This window comes from Bos javanicus, chromosome 25, assembly GCF_032452875.1.
Source record: "Bos javanicus breed banteng chromosome 25, ARS-OSU_banteng_1.0, whole genome shotgun sequence".
Taxonomy (NCBI): Eukaryota; Metazoa; Chordata; class Mammalia; order Artiodactyla; family Bovidae; genus Bos; species Bos javanicus.
The window spans coordinates 2,097,542-2,110,665 of NC_083892.1; the positions used below are offsets into that span (position 1 = coordinate 2,097,542).

The 13,124-nt window shown below is 53.2% G+C and overlaps 1 protein-coding gene across 2 annotated transcripts in view; it reads left to right on the forward strand.

Annotated features, from left to right (window-relative positions):
• PDPK1 (3-phosphoinositide dependent protein kinase 1) overlaps positions 1-13,050 on the forward strand; it is a 74,099-nt gene extending 61,049 nt beyond the window's left edge. For both annotated transcript variants that reach the window (XM_061400895.1, XM_061400894.1), the window contains exons 12-14: positions 6,123-6,180; positions 7,014-7,166; positions 7,578-13,050. In XM_061400895.1, the coding sequence (XP_061256879.1) occupies positions 6,123-6,180; positions 7,014-7,166; positions 7,578-7,694 (328 nt within the window). In that variant the 3' untranslated portion in view covers positions 7,695-13,050. The remainder of the gene's footprint in view (positions 1-6,122; positions 6,181-7,013; positions 7,167-7,577) is intronic.
• The last annotated feature ends 74 nt before the right edge of the window (positions 13,051-13,124 follow it).

Below are 13,124 nucleotides of genomic sequence, written 5' to 3' on the forward strand. Positions count from 1 at the left end.
GGAGGAATCCACTCCAGAGAAACTGGGCACAAGTGTATGAAACAGAAGTGAGACAGACGCTGCTTTCCCCGCCTGTGGGGTCTGAGCAACTTGCCGTGTTGTGTCTGTGAACAGTATCTTTGCTGTTTTGGTGCCCGAGAAGTTGCAGCAGCATCTGGAGACCAGTCACTCAGAATTTCAGAGAGAAAAGAATGGAATGTTGTAAGTGACACGTGACGAGCTCTTTCCAACCCAGACATTGTGCAGCCCCTGGAGCGCCTTAGCGAGGATTTAGGTGTGGTAGATCGCTCGAAGTCCGAAGAGTCTCAGCCCCTGGCCCTGCCGACAGCCCCTGGGGCCACGAGCATGGTCCGTAACTCACTGGATTGAAGATGTGGCTGCTGACATGGGGAGAGAGTTGGTGCCTCTGCCTCCACGTGGCTCTCTCCCCTTCCAGGTGGACAGACCTCCAGTGGGACTGCACTCACTCACTACTTGGCTGGCGTCTGTCTGCAGGCATTTGCCCCAGCTTGCCATCAAGGAAAGCGTTCTTTTACATTTTCCCTGTGTGGCTTGGCAGGAAGCGCCGTGTGTGAGACAGTCTGTGCTGAGCACCCCTTTTGAATATCACGACTTCTTCTGGAACAAACGCGTTGCCATGTAGTGATGGTGCCAGAGCAGTCGTGGGCAGGCCCGCCAGCTGCGGGGCCAGGCGGTGCGGGGAGAGCCAGCTCTACAGCCACCGGTCACAGGCAGAGGAAGACAAGCAGCCTGCTAGGGAGGACGCGTTTGGGGAGTGTGCTGTGGAGCGGGTGAGAGGGCTGCAGAACGCCTCCTGCTGTCCCGGCCCCCGGGGCGAGGCCGCTCAGGACGGGCTCTGCATGCTGACCTCGCTGGGAGCTGGACGTCTGGTCTGCTTCTGGAAGCCCATTTCCACTGGAAGGTCTGCCTGCCAGTTGGGGTTATCCACTCAGCTGTTCAACCAGTGTTGTTCTGGGAAATGAATGGAATGAGCCTGTAGCTTCAGGGAAAACAACTGCTAGTGTTTGTTACCAGTGATAAAATCACAGCCTTCAAGTGAAAATTAGAATTTGGGGAAACTTTACCCGTCACTGTCAGCTTGACACCTTCCCAGTGCTTAAAAGAGAAAGTGCTTTTGAGGAGAAACGTAGCGATGTTTGTGGATTGGTTTGTTGATATCATAGAATGAAACTGGTCAGGATTCAGAAGATCTCCATAACTCAGCGAACCAATGTTGGGTGCTGTCAGACCACGTCAGGGTGGAGGATCCAGTCCCAGTGCAAGGTGATGGGTGGGTTCTGGTGTCACAGACTATGAAAAATTCATTCCTGGGGATTTGGATTCCACGTGGCAGCTAACCTGTAAGAAGCGACACTCGGAGACTTCTGATGTAGTCTCCGGTGGCCTTGGGCTGGTGGCCTTGAGGTGGGCCTTCTCGGGGTCTGGGGTAGGGTGGGAGAGAGTGAGGAGGAGGGAACTGGCTCTGGAGTCAGGAAAGGGGGGGTTACCCTGTCACCCCATGTGAAGTGACATGGGCAACTGGCACCTGAGTGGTGGAAGCCAGAGGCTGTGGGGCAGCGGGCTGCGTTAAAGCTGCGGCCACATGCCGCCTACATGCTGAGAGTCAGGTGTGTCTCTGGCTCGGGTCTGCGAAGAAGAATGCCCACAGATAGCTGAAAGGCTGTTAAAGCACTCCTCTGAGGTCTTCATGCGCTTCAGCCTGGACACAGCCCGCATCACAGCAGAGTGAAAGCAGAAACGGATAGGAAAACCCAGCTTTCTGTGGAGCCGGATGTTAGAGGAGTTTGCAGAACATGTAACAGTTTTCTGCTTTTTGTTAATTACCATTGTTTTGAAAGAAGTTATTTTAAAAATTAATTCATTTATATTAATATGGGATGGGTTTACTTCACCTTTTAATGAGCTAAATGTTTGAAATCTGTTTTAATTTCTTACACATAAGTATGCATCTGACCCAAATGAAGGAGAGCTCTCTGGGGTCTTCATAAAGTTGAGTGCATAAAGGGGCGTCACGCCCTGAAGGCTTCAGAGAGGGCACTTGGAGCGAGCTGGCTATGGCCGCCTGGCCCTCCCTCCCCTGCCTGGCAGCCTGGTGTGGGAGCCCCGCCACGGGGCCTGTGGAGCCGCCTCGGGGCCGTGGCTGGCTGACAGCCCTCCTATGGCAGCCAGGGCTTGCTGGTAGCCTTGGGCTGATGGCCTTGAGGTGGGCCTTCTCAGGGTCTGGGTAGGGTGGGAGAGGGTGAGGAGGAGGGAACTGGCTCTGGAGTCAGTAAAGGGGGTTACCCTGTCACCCCATGTGAAGTGACATGGGCAGCTGGCACCTGAGTGGTGGAAGCCAGAGGCTGTAGGGCAGCGGGCTGCGTTAAGGCCGCAGCCATACGCCGCCTACGTGCTGAGAGTCAGGTGTGTCTCTGACTCGGGTCTGCACGCTTGTCAGAGAGGCGGTGCCAATGCCGGGTGGGGCCTGGGCGCTCCCCTCAGGAAAGTGGGGATTGCCTTTTGGAAGTAAAAGATGAAAATGCTTCCTTAGTCCTTACATGTTTCAGGGTAGCTGACTGGTTGGTCAGCCGAGTGAGTGGGCTGCTGAACTGTGGCTGCTGCCCAGCCACTCTGCACGCTGCTCCTGGGCTTTCTCACCGCAGCCGCTGTATCCAGCCTGCACCCAGCTTGGGCTGCTCCCACCCTGCCCACCGTGGTTCTCCTGTCTTGGGAGAAGCCGGGAGGGAGCATGCAGGCAGAGGCCTTGTGCCAGGAGACAGCCAGCCCTGCGTCTGCAGGTTCCCGGACAGGACTGTTCCTGCTGTGAGCATGTGTGCTCCTCTTTGCTGTCTTTGTGTCCTGAGGGTAAATTCCTGGGAGCGGGATAACTGCAGTATTCAGCGAGTCCCTCCTGTGGTCACTGCACCCCAGCGCACCCCAGGAGAACGCCAGAGGAGTAGGGCTCGGTGTCTTTGTTTGGAGCCATACCAAAGAATGCTCAAACTACCACACAATTGCACTCATCTCACACGCTAGTAAAGTAATGCTCAAAATTCTCCAAGCCAGGCTTCAGCAATATGTGAACCGTGAACTTCCAGATGTTCAAGCTGATTTTAGAAAAGGCAGAGGAACCAGAGATCAAATTGCCAACATCCGCTGGATCATAGAAAAAGCAAGAGAGTTCCAGAAAAACATCTATTTCTGCTTTCTTGACTATGCCAAAGCCTTTGACTGTGTGGATCACAATAAACTGTGGAAAATTCTGAAAGAGATGGGAATACCAGACCACCTGACCTGCCTCTTGAGAAACCTATATGCAGGTCAGGAAGCAACAGTTAGAACTGGACATGGAACAACAGACTGGTTCCAAATAGGAAAAGGAGTTCGTCAAGGCTGTATATTGTCACCCTGCTTATTTAACTTCTATGCAGAGTACATCATGAGAAACGCTGGACTGGAAGAAACACAAGCTGGAATCAAGATTGCCGGGAGAAATATCAATAACCTCAGATATGCAGATGACACCACCCTTATGGCAGAAAGTGAAGAGGAACTCAAAAGCCTCTTGATGAAAGTGAAAGTGGAGAGTGAAAAAGTTGGCTTAAAGCTCAACATTCAGAAAACGAAGATCATGGCATCCAGTCCCATCACTTCATGGGAAATAGATGGGGAAACAGTGGAAACAGTGTCAGACTTTATTTTTGGGGGTTCCAAAATCAGTGCAGATGGTGACTGCAGCCAAGAAATTAAAAGACGCTTACTCCTTGGAAGGAAAGTTATGTCCAACCTAGATAGCATATTCAGAAGCAGAGACATCACTTTGCCAACAAAGTGTGGTCATGTATGGATGTGAGAGTTGGACTGTGAAGAAGGCTGAGCGCCGAAGAATTGATGCTTTTGAACTGTGGTGTTGGAGAAGACTCTTGTGAGTCCCTTGGACTGCAAGGAGATCCAACCAGTCCATTCTGAAGGAGATCAGCCCTGGGATTTCTTTGGAAGGAATGATGCTAAAGCTGAAACTCCAGTACTTTGGCCATCTCATGCAAAGGGTTGACTCATTGGAAAAGACTCTGATGCTGGGAGGAATTGGGGGCAGGAGGAGAAGGGGACGACAGAGGATGAGATGGCTGGATGGCATCACTGACTCGATGGACGTGAGTCTCAGTGAACTCCAGGAGTTGGTGATGGACAGGGAGGCCTGGTGTGCTGCGATTCATGGGGTCACAAAGAGTCGGACACGACTGAGCGACTGATCTGATGGCGAATTTGGGGCCACTTCATTTCTCTGGGGAGAATTTCCAGCCCGTGTCCTTGGCTCAGCTTTCTCTCAAGGTTTTAACCCATAAAAGCTGCTTTGTGTGCATTCTGGAGCTCAGGTGTTGGCTGTCTGTAGGTTATCTTCACGGAAGGTCTTCTCCAGCCTGTTTTCCTGTAAATTGTGGTTATTTCTGTAGTTAGAGGTTCCTTTTGTTCCCTTGTATCGTGTGTGTTATTCTGTTTGGTGACTTGTTCTCAGCGTAGAGAAGGGTCCCTCCCACCGTAGCTTGCCCGCTGTCCCCTGCTGTCTGGTCTGCTGTTTGACCTCTTTGTGCCGTCCCCGTGGAGGCTGCTTCTGTCCTTGCCTGCCTGGCTTCCCGGGCGACCCGGCCCCTACCGCCCAGCTAACTGTGGGCCTTGGCGGCGAGGTCCTTGACCAGCCTGGGACTAGACTATACTCGGGACACACACACACAGATACACACACACACACACACAGCCCTGGGAATACACTTTACTCGGGAGACACACAAATACACACACACCCCTGGGACTAGACTGTACTCGGGGGACACACACACAGATACACACACACACGCGCACACACCCCATTGTCAGATCAGATAATCTGATCATCTCCTGCCTGTCATCAGTGTGTGGTTCTGACGTGGTGGGACCTGCTGGTCAAAGGGGCTCCTCTTGGGCCCCATGGGTTCATCTGCGTGTTTCTACCCTGCGGGAGACCCTCATTATGTTTCTTTATGAACTTCTTGATTTTTTCTCTTTGTTTCAAGTCTTGTTTTTGTTTGGTTTTTAAGTATCTCTCAGAGGAAGCATCACACTTTTCCTCATGAAAGTCGCAACACTTTTTGTTGTTGTTAACATTCCTCTGAGTTGTTTTCAGAACCCAGACAGTGCTGTGTCAGTTTAACTGGGTCTGGGTCCTTCGTGGGGGGCCCTAGTTTAGTGGGGTCTGTGGGGCAGGCATTGTCTGGTGGATTTGGTGGGGCAGACCTGGAGGCCAGTTAAACTCATGGGAGAACGTGGCCCCCCAGCCAGGCTGTCTCCTTGCATGTGAGCCAGTCCCAGGAGGAGCCAGGAGAGCGGGTAGTCTGCTCACTTCTGGGGTAAGATCGTTGCTGTGTGAGGTGACAAGCGTCTTACGCCTTTTACTGTTTCTACAGTAGAACCTTTAGATCAGGAATTTCAGTCAAGTCAGACAAAACGTAAAGCACTAACGGCTAGCTTTAACCAAAAGAGAGAACCTGCAGACACTAATGTCCCAGGAGTCAAAGTGGACGGTACTTGTTACTAATATGTTTTAAGTCAGAATCTCTATTTGGGAGTTTTTCTTCTAAATTCCTGCCATGTTGGGATACAAGTGCTTTGTTACTGTGATAGAAACACCAGATGAGATGTTCTTAAACCAAGTTTCCAACTTGGCTCTTTAGGGATTCGTGATTCTAAAGAGCACAGTGGTCTCTGAGCGCCACGTCGGGGTCCCAGCTTAGTGTGGTGACGTGAGAACAGCAGTCTCTCTTTCACCCCAGCTTTGCTTCCAAGTGGCAAGCACGTGTGTTCCCGCCATCTGCCCGTGCCTTCCCCTGTCGAGCAGACGGTACTGAGGAGAGCCAAGGCTGGGGTCTTGCCAGCGCCCATGGCCCCGGGCCCACGGGCAGGCGCGGTTCTGTGCGGCACCCGCGCTCAGGCGCATCTGCAGTTTGCTCCCCTCACTGGAGTGCGCTTGGGTCTCTGAAGGGGGAGGCTCTCACAGTGCTGTCGGGGAGTTTGTTCTGAGGGAGGAGTTTGGAGAGTTTCTGACTCTGACAGGAGTGTCTGATCCTTGTTTTCTTTTTTTTTTACAGGCACCAGTTTGTAGAAAATAATTTAATACTAAAAATGGGTCCAGTAGACAAGCGGAAGGTAAGTTAGAGTCCGGAGGCGCCTTCCTGAGCGTCCGTGTCTTACTCCATTCCTCCCTCTCAGAGATCGTCTCTGCATGTCAGAGCTAAGGACGGCCTCAGCCACTCGGGGAGACCTCTGAGAGCACATGAGGCTGGGCATATAGAAATTCGGCCTCTTGTTGCTGACTGGGGAGCCAGGGTTCTGATTTCTGCCCGATGCTGGGGTTGGTCACTGAGGTCAAGGTTTCTGTCTGAGGAGCCTCTCTTTATATCCCAGCAAGTCATTTATTACTTTATCAGGATTGTTTTTGAAAATCTTAGTCTGTTTTATGAATTAATTAAATGGATTAACGCGTCCAAAAATAACAGACTCTGTACACGTTCTCTCTCCGCTGCTGTGGGCCCTTGTCGGCTCAGGCTCCCCAACCCCGGGCGTCTCTGCCCCGAGAGCCTCTGTGAAGGTGGCGGGCAGGGGGTCAGCATGCAGGACTCGGCCTTGGCGTGGAGAAGAGGGTCTGGGAAGCGGCAGGGCCTGGGTGCTGAGGGCAGGCTCTCGGGCCAGGCTGCGGCCCCATCCCGTGCGGCAGCCAGAGTAGGACGCTCCGTCCTGGACGCCGGGATCCAGCTCGCACCAGCAGGCGTGGTGCTGCTGCTTCCATCTGACCCGGGGGCCTGGTCCTGATCGGGGGAGGTGTGCCTGCCCCTGTCCCAGGCCAGTGGGCAGGGCCGGTGGTGGCCCCCGTGCTGGAGCGCCCCGACAGTCCAGCATCCGAGGCGGCAGCGGGAGCACTCAGCCTCCACTCTGAGCCTTAACAAGCAGAGTCCTTTCTTTCCTGTTGTCATTTGTACCAGGGTTTATTTGCACGGCGACGACAGTTGCTGCTCACGGAAGGGCCACACTTGTATTACGTGGATCCTGTCAACAAAGTCTTGAAAGGTGAAATTCCATGGTCACAAGAACTCCGACCAGAGGCCAAGAATTTTAAAACCTTCTTTGTGCACACGGTGAGTTTGTCCCCACGGGCTCCCCTGCCGGGCACTCGGGCCTCTGTGCCTCCAGCCAGAGCGGTCGAATGCTGTGTCCAGTGGGGCAGGTGCGGGGGGGGTCGTGGTCCCCCCTTCCCCACACGCCAGGGATCCCAGCGTTCACGGCTCAGCTCAGAGTTGAGTCAGGAGACACCCGTGCTTGTTCTCAGTCTCAGGGTGACCTCACCCCCAGGGAACTGCAGGTCCTCACCTGCATGTTTAATCTCCGCACAAACGTGGAAGGAAAACGCCCGCCTGCTCGCGGGCTTCCTGGCGGCGCTTGTGTTGGCCGCAGGAGCCGGCACCTTCTTTGTTCCATTTCTCACTGCCGGGTGGGTGCCAGTCATGCTGGGACCCCTAGCAGAAGAGTCAGCGTGTCTCTCTCTGCAGCCAAACAGGACATATTACCTGATGGACCCCAGCGGGAACGCGCATAAGTGGTGCCGAAAGATCCAGGAGGTGTGGCGGCACAGGTACCAGAGCCACCCGGATGCTGCCGTGCAGTGACGCTGCAGCCCGCCCTCACCGCGGGGCCATGCCCCGCACAGCCTGCTGCCTCCGGACGCTTCCAGACCACCTGCCGGCCATCTCAAGGGGGACGCAGACGGCGGAACCTTGCAGCTTTTTTATTTAAAAGAAAAGAAGAAAAAAAACATCCAACCACACAAAGAACAAAACCAATAACGAAAAGGAATTCAGGGTCGCTTTGCTTGCTCTCTGTGCTGTGTGGAGCTCTCCACGCTCTGCTCGCCGTGGGGACTAGTGCCGTGCACATCTGCCTGGCTCCCGCCCCGACTCGGGGACAGACTCGCGGCGCCAGCTCTCCACCGCAGGCCCGTCACGCCCATCCTGCTGTGGCCCCTGGGCCAAGGCGTGTCTTTGGGCTCTCCCTGCCCCTGGATCATCGGGGAACCAGCTCTTCCCCAGGGAGCCAGGCGGGCCCCTGCTGGGGGAGCTCCAGCTCTGCAGGTGGGGGGTTCTTGGCTTTTGTCCGTTTGCCCCTTTCTTCTCGTCCCCAGTGTCTGGCCCGATCCCCACGACCGTGCTTGGCTCCTCCAGTAGTCGTGGCTGTGAGATTCCTGCGGTCCTTGCTGTCTGTCTGCAAGCACTCCTGCGTCGTGTCGACCGGGCAGGCTCCGGGCGGTGAGAAGTAGAACAGGTTGTCCAGGCGAAACACGGAGCCGCTGCTGTTGGAGGGCGCCCGCCGAGCGCTCCAGTGTGTCACTCCATGGAGCAGCGTTGTCCCAGGGCTGGGGACCGAGCACTGACCCGGGGGAGCCCCAGGAGCCGGGGCTCTGTGGTCCCCTCCCCTGTGAGGCCAGGGCAGCGGGGCAGACAGACCTGGTGGCCTCCTCTCGGAGGAGCAAGAGCCGGCAGCCCTTCTGAGAGTTTGGTTGGAAGATGGAGTGTGTCTGGGTGAAGTCGGGGCTGCGAGGTGCCTGGCATTGGCACATGGGCCGGTCCTCCATCACACCAAGGCCGCCCCGTGCACCCTTTTCCTGCTAAAGTTGCCCCTTCTCCAAGTCTAGCTCAGAGCATTTTTACGTGTCCACCGGGAACATCAAAAAGCCCTCACGTCGTCGGGTCACCTGGTCCCCGTCATGTGGGCTTCGCCTGGAAAACAGTGGTGCCACTCCCCTTGCCCAGGGGCAGGAGCAGCACACGTGAACCCGGCCCACCCCTCTCCAGTGTCAGGCTATTTCCTCTTGCTTTGTAGGGGTGTGCCCTGCCCAGGGTGTCCCGGGGGGCAGCCTTCAGTCCCAGTGGAGGAGGAGCAGGCGCTGTGGCCCTGTCCCCAGGGGAGGGGTGACTGCCGTTTCCTCTGGACTTTCACAAAGGCACCTATTTAAACTCCCACGGAAAAGGTCCCCTGACGACTTCTGTGCCCCCACCTCTTGTCCCACCCATCACCGTGTGTGACCCACGGTCCACACGGAGGGAAGGATGTCTTAACCTCTATTGGTGATGTCACAACAGCAGCTGTTAAACTCGGAAGGAGGTTGGGCTATGGGGAATCCCACTGTGCAGGGGCCGGCGGGGGCGCTGGAGGGGCTCAGAGATGCAGCCAGGTTCACCAGTGGGTGTGTGTGTGTGTGTAGGATACCAAGGCGCAGGGGGTGCCTGCCCAGGGTGGGGGGCGGCCCAGAAATAAGGCACTGCCCTGGGTATGGAGCCCCCTCTCCTTGCTTTGGAAAAAGCTTGCCTGTGTTCACCTGCTTTCCCAAAAGCAAATCTGTCTTGAGCCTTTCTTTCAGGATCAGGACTTGGGTTTCAGGTGTACACCCTGTTCAAATGTCCCTCGCCACAGCGCCCACGTCTGTGTGTGCAGTTGGAGGGCAGGGAGCCGCGTCCACGCCACGTCTGTCCTGGATGTCTGGGTGCGGGGGTGATAGGCAGAGCTGAGTCCTGGCTGTAAAAGCGCACTCGGCTTGGCCGCTCGGGGAGAGACAACGCTCCCACTGCATTCTTCCCTCTGGAGAGCGCCACTACCTCCTGGGCTCAACCGACAAGCTCCATCTTAACCTCCAGAGCCAGAGACCCAGGGCTTCGGGGTTGAGCTCGCAGCTGGCAGAGCTGAAGTGACTGCCCTGGCCTGAGCCGGTGACAGCTGAGCCCTTCTTTGTCGGCCACCTTTCTCTGCTCACTCACAAGCCTCTTCCCTTGTTTTTCTTTTAAAGGCCCTTAGATATTCTCTTCTTGCCCTGTGCTTCCTCGTGTAGTCTTTAGTTTTATCCACCTCATCCTTTGAGCCATCATCCTGGCAGGCAGGTGCCTTACGTTCTAAGATGTAGACGTGGGTGGATGTCAGTCTCTGAACACGCGCAGACATACCTGGAAACATATATATAAACGTGGGCTGATCCAGGGTGAGAAAGAGAATGCCCTAGTGTTGAACAGCTCAGGAGCCCGAAGTTGTACCGAGAGGGGCAGGGGGGGAGGTGCCGGAGCTGAAGCCAGTGCCTTTCGGACAGCGCCGCTCCCCCACCGCCCGGCCCCTCTTGCCACGGAGTGGGGGCCGGAGGGCCGAGGGCTCTGCCGCCTGGCAACACCTAGCCTCCCTCCAGGGGCGTGAGGAAGCCAGGTGTGACGTGACCAAGGCAGTGGGCAGCCCCACGTGGAACCCAAAGCCCCACCCCAAGAGGGGCACCACAGGCCTGCCATTCTGAACCTTGCATCTCAGGAGGCTGGTTACAGACTTGCCTTGGGAAAGGTGACTCTTGGGGTCAGGCCAGGGCTGAGGGGAACTGCACCTACCCCAGCGCCCTTGGGGGGCCAGTCTGTGGCATTGGTGGTGCAGGCCTGAAGGAATTGCAGGAGACCAACCACCTGCCAACAGACCCCTGAGGACAGGGTGCGCGCGTGGGGCTCCGGGTGACTTTGTACTTTGTGAAAACATTTGTGTTCTGAAAAAAGTCAGCGGGAGGCTCAGCACCCAGGAAAGCCCGCTGCGCGCGTCTGTGTACAGGCCCAGCCTGCCGCCCGCCGCCCCACCTGCACACGTGTGTTCGCTCTTGTAACTGACCTGGGAACATGACAACGCAAACCATTTTGCATCCAGCTTTTCCCACTTAGTGTTTTTTCTTAATGTTGTGTCATGTTTGAACGGTGATTTAAAAACCTTATTTTTAATGATTGTAGAGTTTAATGGATAATTTTTATCATAATTTATCTGACCATTTCACTGCTATAAAACATTTAGGTGGCTTCTGGTTTTTCACCATTTAAATAATGCTGTGATTAATATCCTCATAAATCTTTGATTTTGGACTCTGAATCTCCCTCGCCCCCACCCTGCCCAGATACCTAGAAGTGGTGTTTTGGGGGCAAAAAGTCTGTTCATTTTAAAGGTGGTACAGTGTCTCTTCTCTGTCTTGATCTGATGAGTAGATACCAGAGTTCCAGTACAGAACTTCCTTAGTTGTGCTCTGCAGATTCTGAACAAACCAATTTCTGGTAAGCTGTGTGTTCCCAAGAATGTTTGAGTAAGATTGCTCTTTCCCCCCCCCCCTCTTAATCCTAAAGTGATGTCATTACTGCAGGCCATTTGTGACATATTTTTCCAAAAGCCAGGTTCCTTATTTTCATGGAGAAAACCTGGTTATGCTTGCATGTTACCTTCCCTCCCCTGCTGCTATGGCTTTCAAGTGCTTGGTGACACTTCCAGAATCTTGTACTTTGTGTCCACAATGGTACTGAATTTGCATCTGCACAGTCAGCAGAGATAAAAAGTGTTGAACTGACCTTGCCACATACTTAGTGGATAATTTGTAATGAAGTTTGTAGACTCAGAAAGTACACTGGGCCATTTGGAATCAGCAAAAGAGCAAAGGCTCTACTTGAAACCATGTAGACAATTGGATTTTAGGGAAGTGTGCTTGCCCTCATGCTCTTCAGATCCCAGGACTTAGGTCCTAGCAGTTCATTAGAGCACGCTGGCCAGGTTTTTCCATTGTAGAATGTGATTGTCCTGGCTGACAAGGATTTAAGAATTTCTCCCCTCTCCTTGCCCACCAGTGTTGCAGGTTGCCTAGTTGTCTTTTAAGTCCAGACAACCCAAATTTGGCTTCCTCCTTAATTTCTGCACTTTAGTTTGGGGTCTGTCACTTCTGAGGTGGAACACGCATGGGAGACTTCTGGGTGCCATGCCCAGTGCCACTTGGCGTGGTCAGAGTCTGTGGCCAGATTATGCAGAATTAGCTCTCCCTTCCCTCTGATCACCTCCCCCTGGTTGGTCCATAGACCAGAGCAGAGGCTGAGCAGCTGTGAGCATGGTGAAGGTACTCTCCTCGGAGATAGCACCGTATGCGTTTCCCCGTGTTTTCTTTCATATCCAAACCTAGCATGAACTAACTGATGGTGACTCGAGTGGGTGTGGCCCTTGCTTCTTAGGCAGACTACATGGCAAGTGCCTTAACTCAGGGCAGGAGTCACTCCCAGAGCCTCTGAGGGGTGCAGGCTGCTGGCCCAAGACTGCAGGGTTGTGAACTAGGCTGCCTGTGGAGATCTGGCCTGGGGAGGAAGCTGTTCAGCAGAGGGCAGTTTTATCTGAGCTCAGACAGCATGGTGGGCAAGCCTCCAAGGATACCTGAATTTCCCCCAGACCCATTTCTTCACTATGAAGAAATACCAAACTATGTACAGAGAACTTTTTACAAAAGGCAAACTTTTTTAGCTGTGTAATCCACCCTAGTCTAACCCATCTGGCTGAATGACTATGAATAGGGGTTCATTTTGCTGATGAAAAGCCTCTACCGTGATGTTTGATTGGACATGGACAAAATCAAATTTTTGCAATATTTAGAGCTGCTGTAGCTGTTCCTTAACAACACAAAATAGGATGAATCAGTAGTATGTTAGCTGTCTTTCAGGTTGGTGGCAGTCGGTTATAACATGTGTAATATTCTCTACCTGGTCTGTAGCTGTAACTGTGATGTACAGGCAAAGCAAACATTAAAAAAAGAACTTATGAAAACAAATAATGCAATGATATTAGGATATACACTTTTGTATTTTTATTCTTATATAAGGTTATTTGCGGCTATTGTTGGCCTCTAGTTCAGTCTGTGTTATTTAAAATCTAATATATGAATTATTTGGATTGAATTCATGTTCGGGGCCACGTTGTTGTATGTATGGATGTACAGCCTTGAATGTGAATAATTATTGTAAACTATATTTTACAACTTTTTTTTCTGGCTTTATTATATAAATTTTCTATTTGGTCGATGATTTAATCATATCATAATTTAATGAATCTGTTTATTCTTTTTTTTCCCCAAATATTTGTGCTTTAGATGTAGTTACCAGATGAATTTTCCACGTATGCTCGGTAGTCTTGTAATAAAAAAGCATGTAGAGTGTAGACTCTCGCTGACGTAGCTCTTCCTTTGGCCGGGGTGCGGGTCGGGCGTGGTCGGGCGACCAGGACCTGGGCCC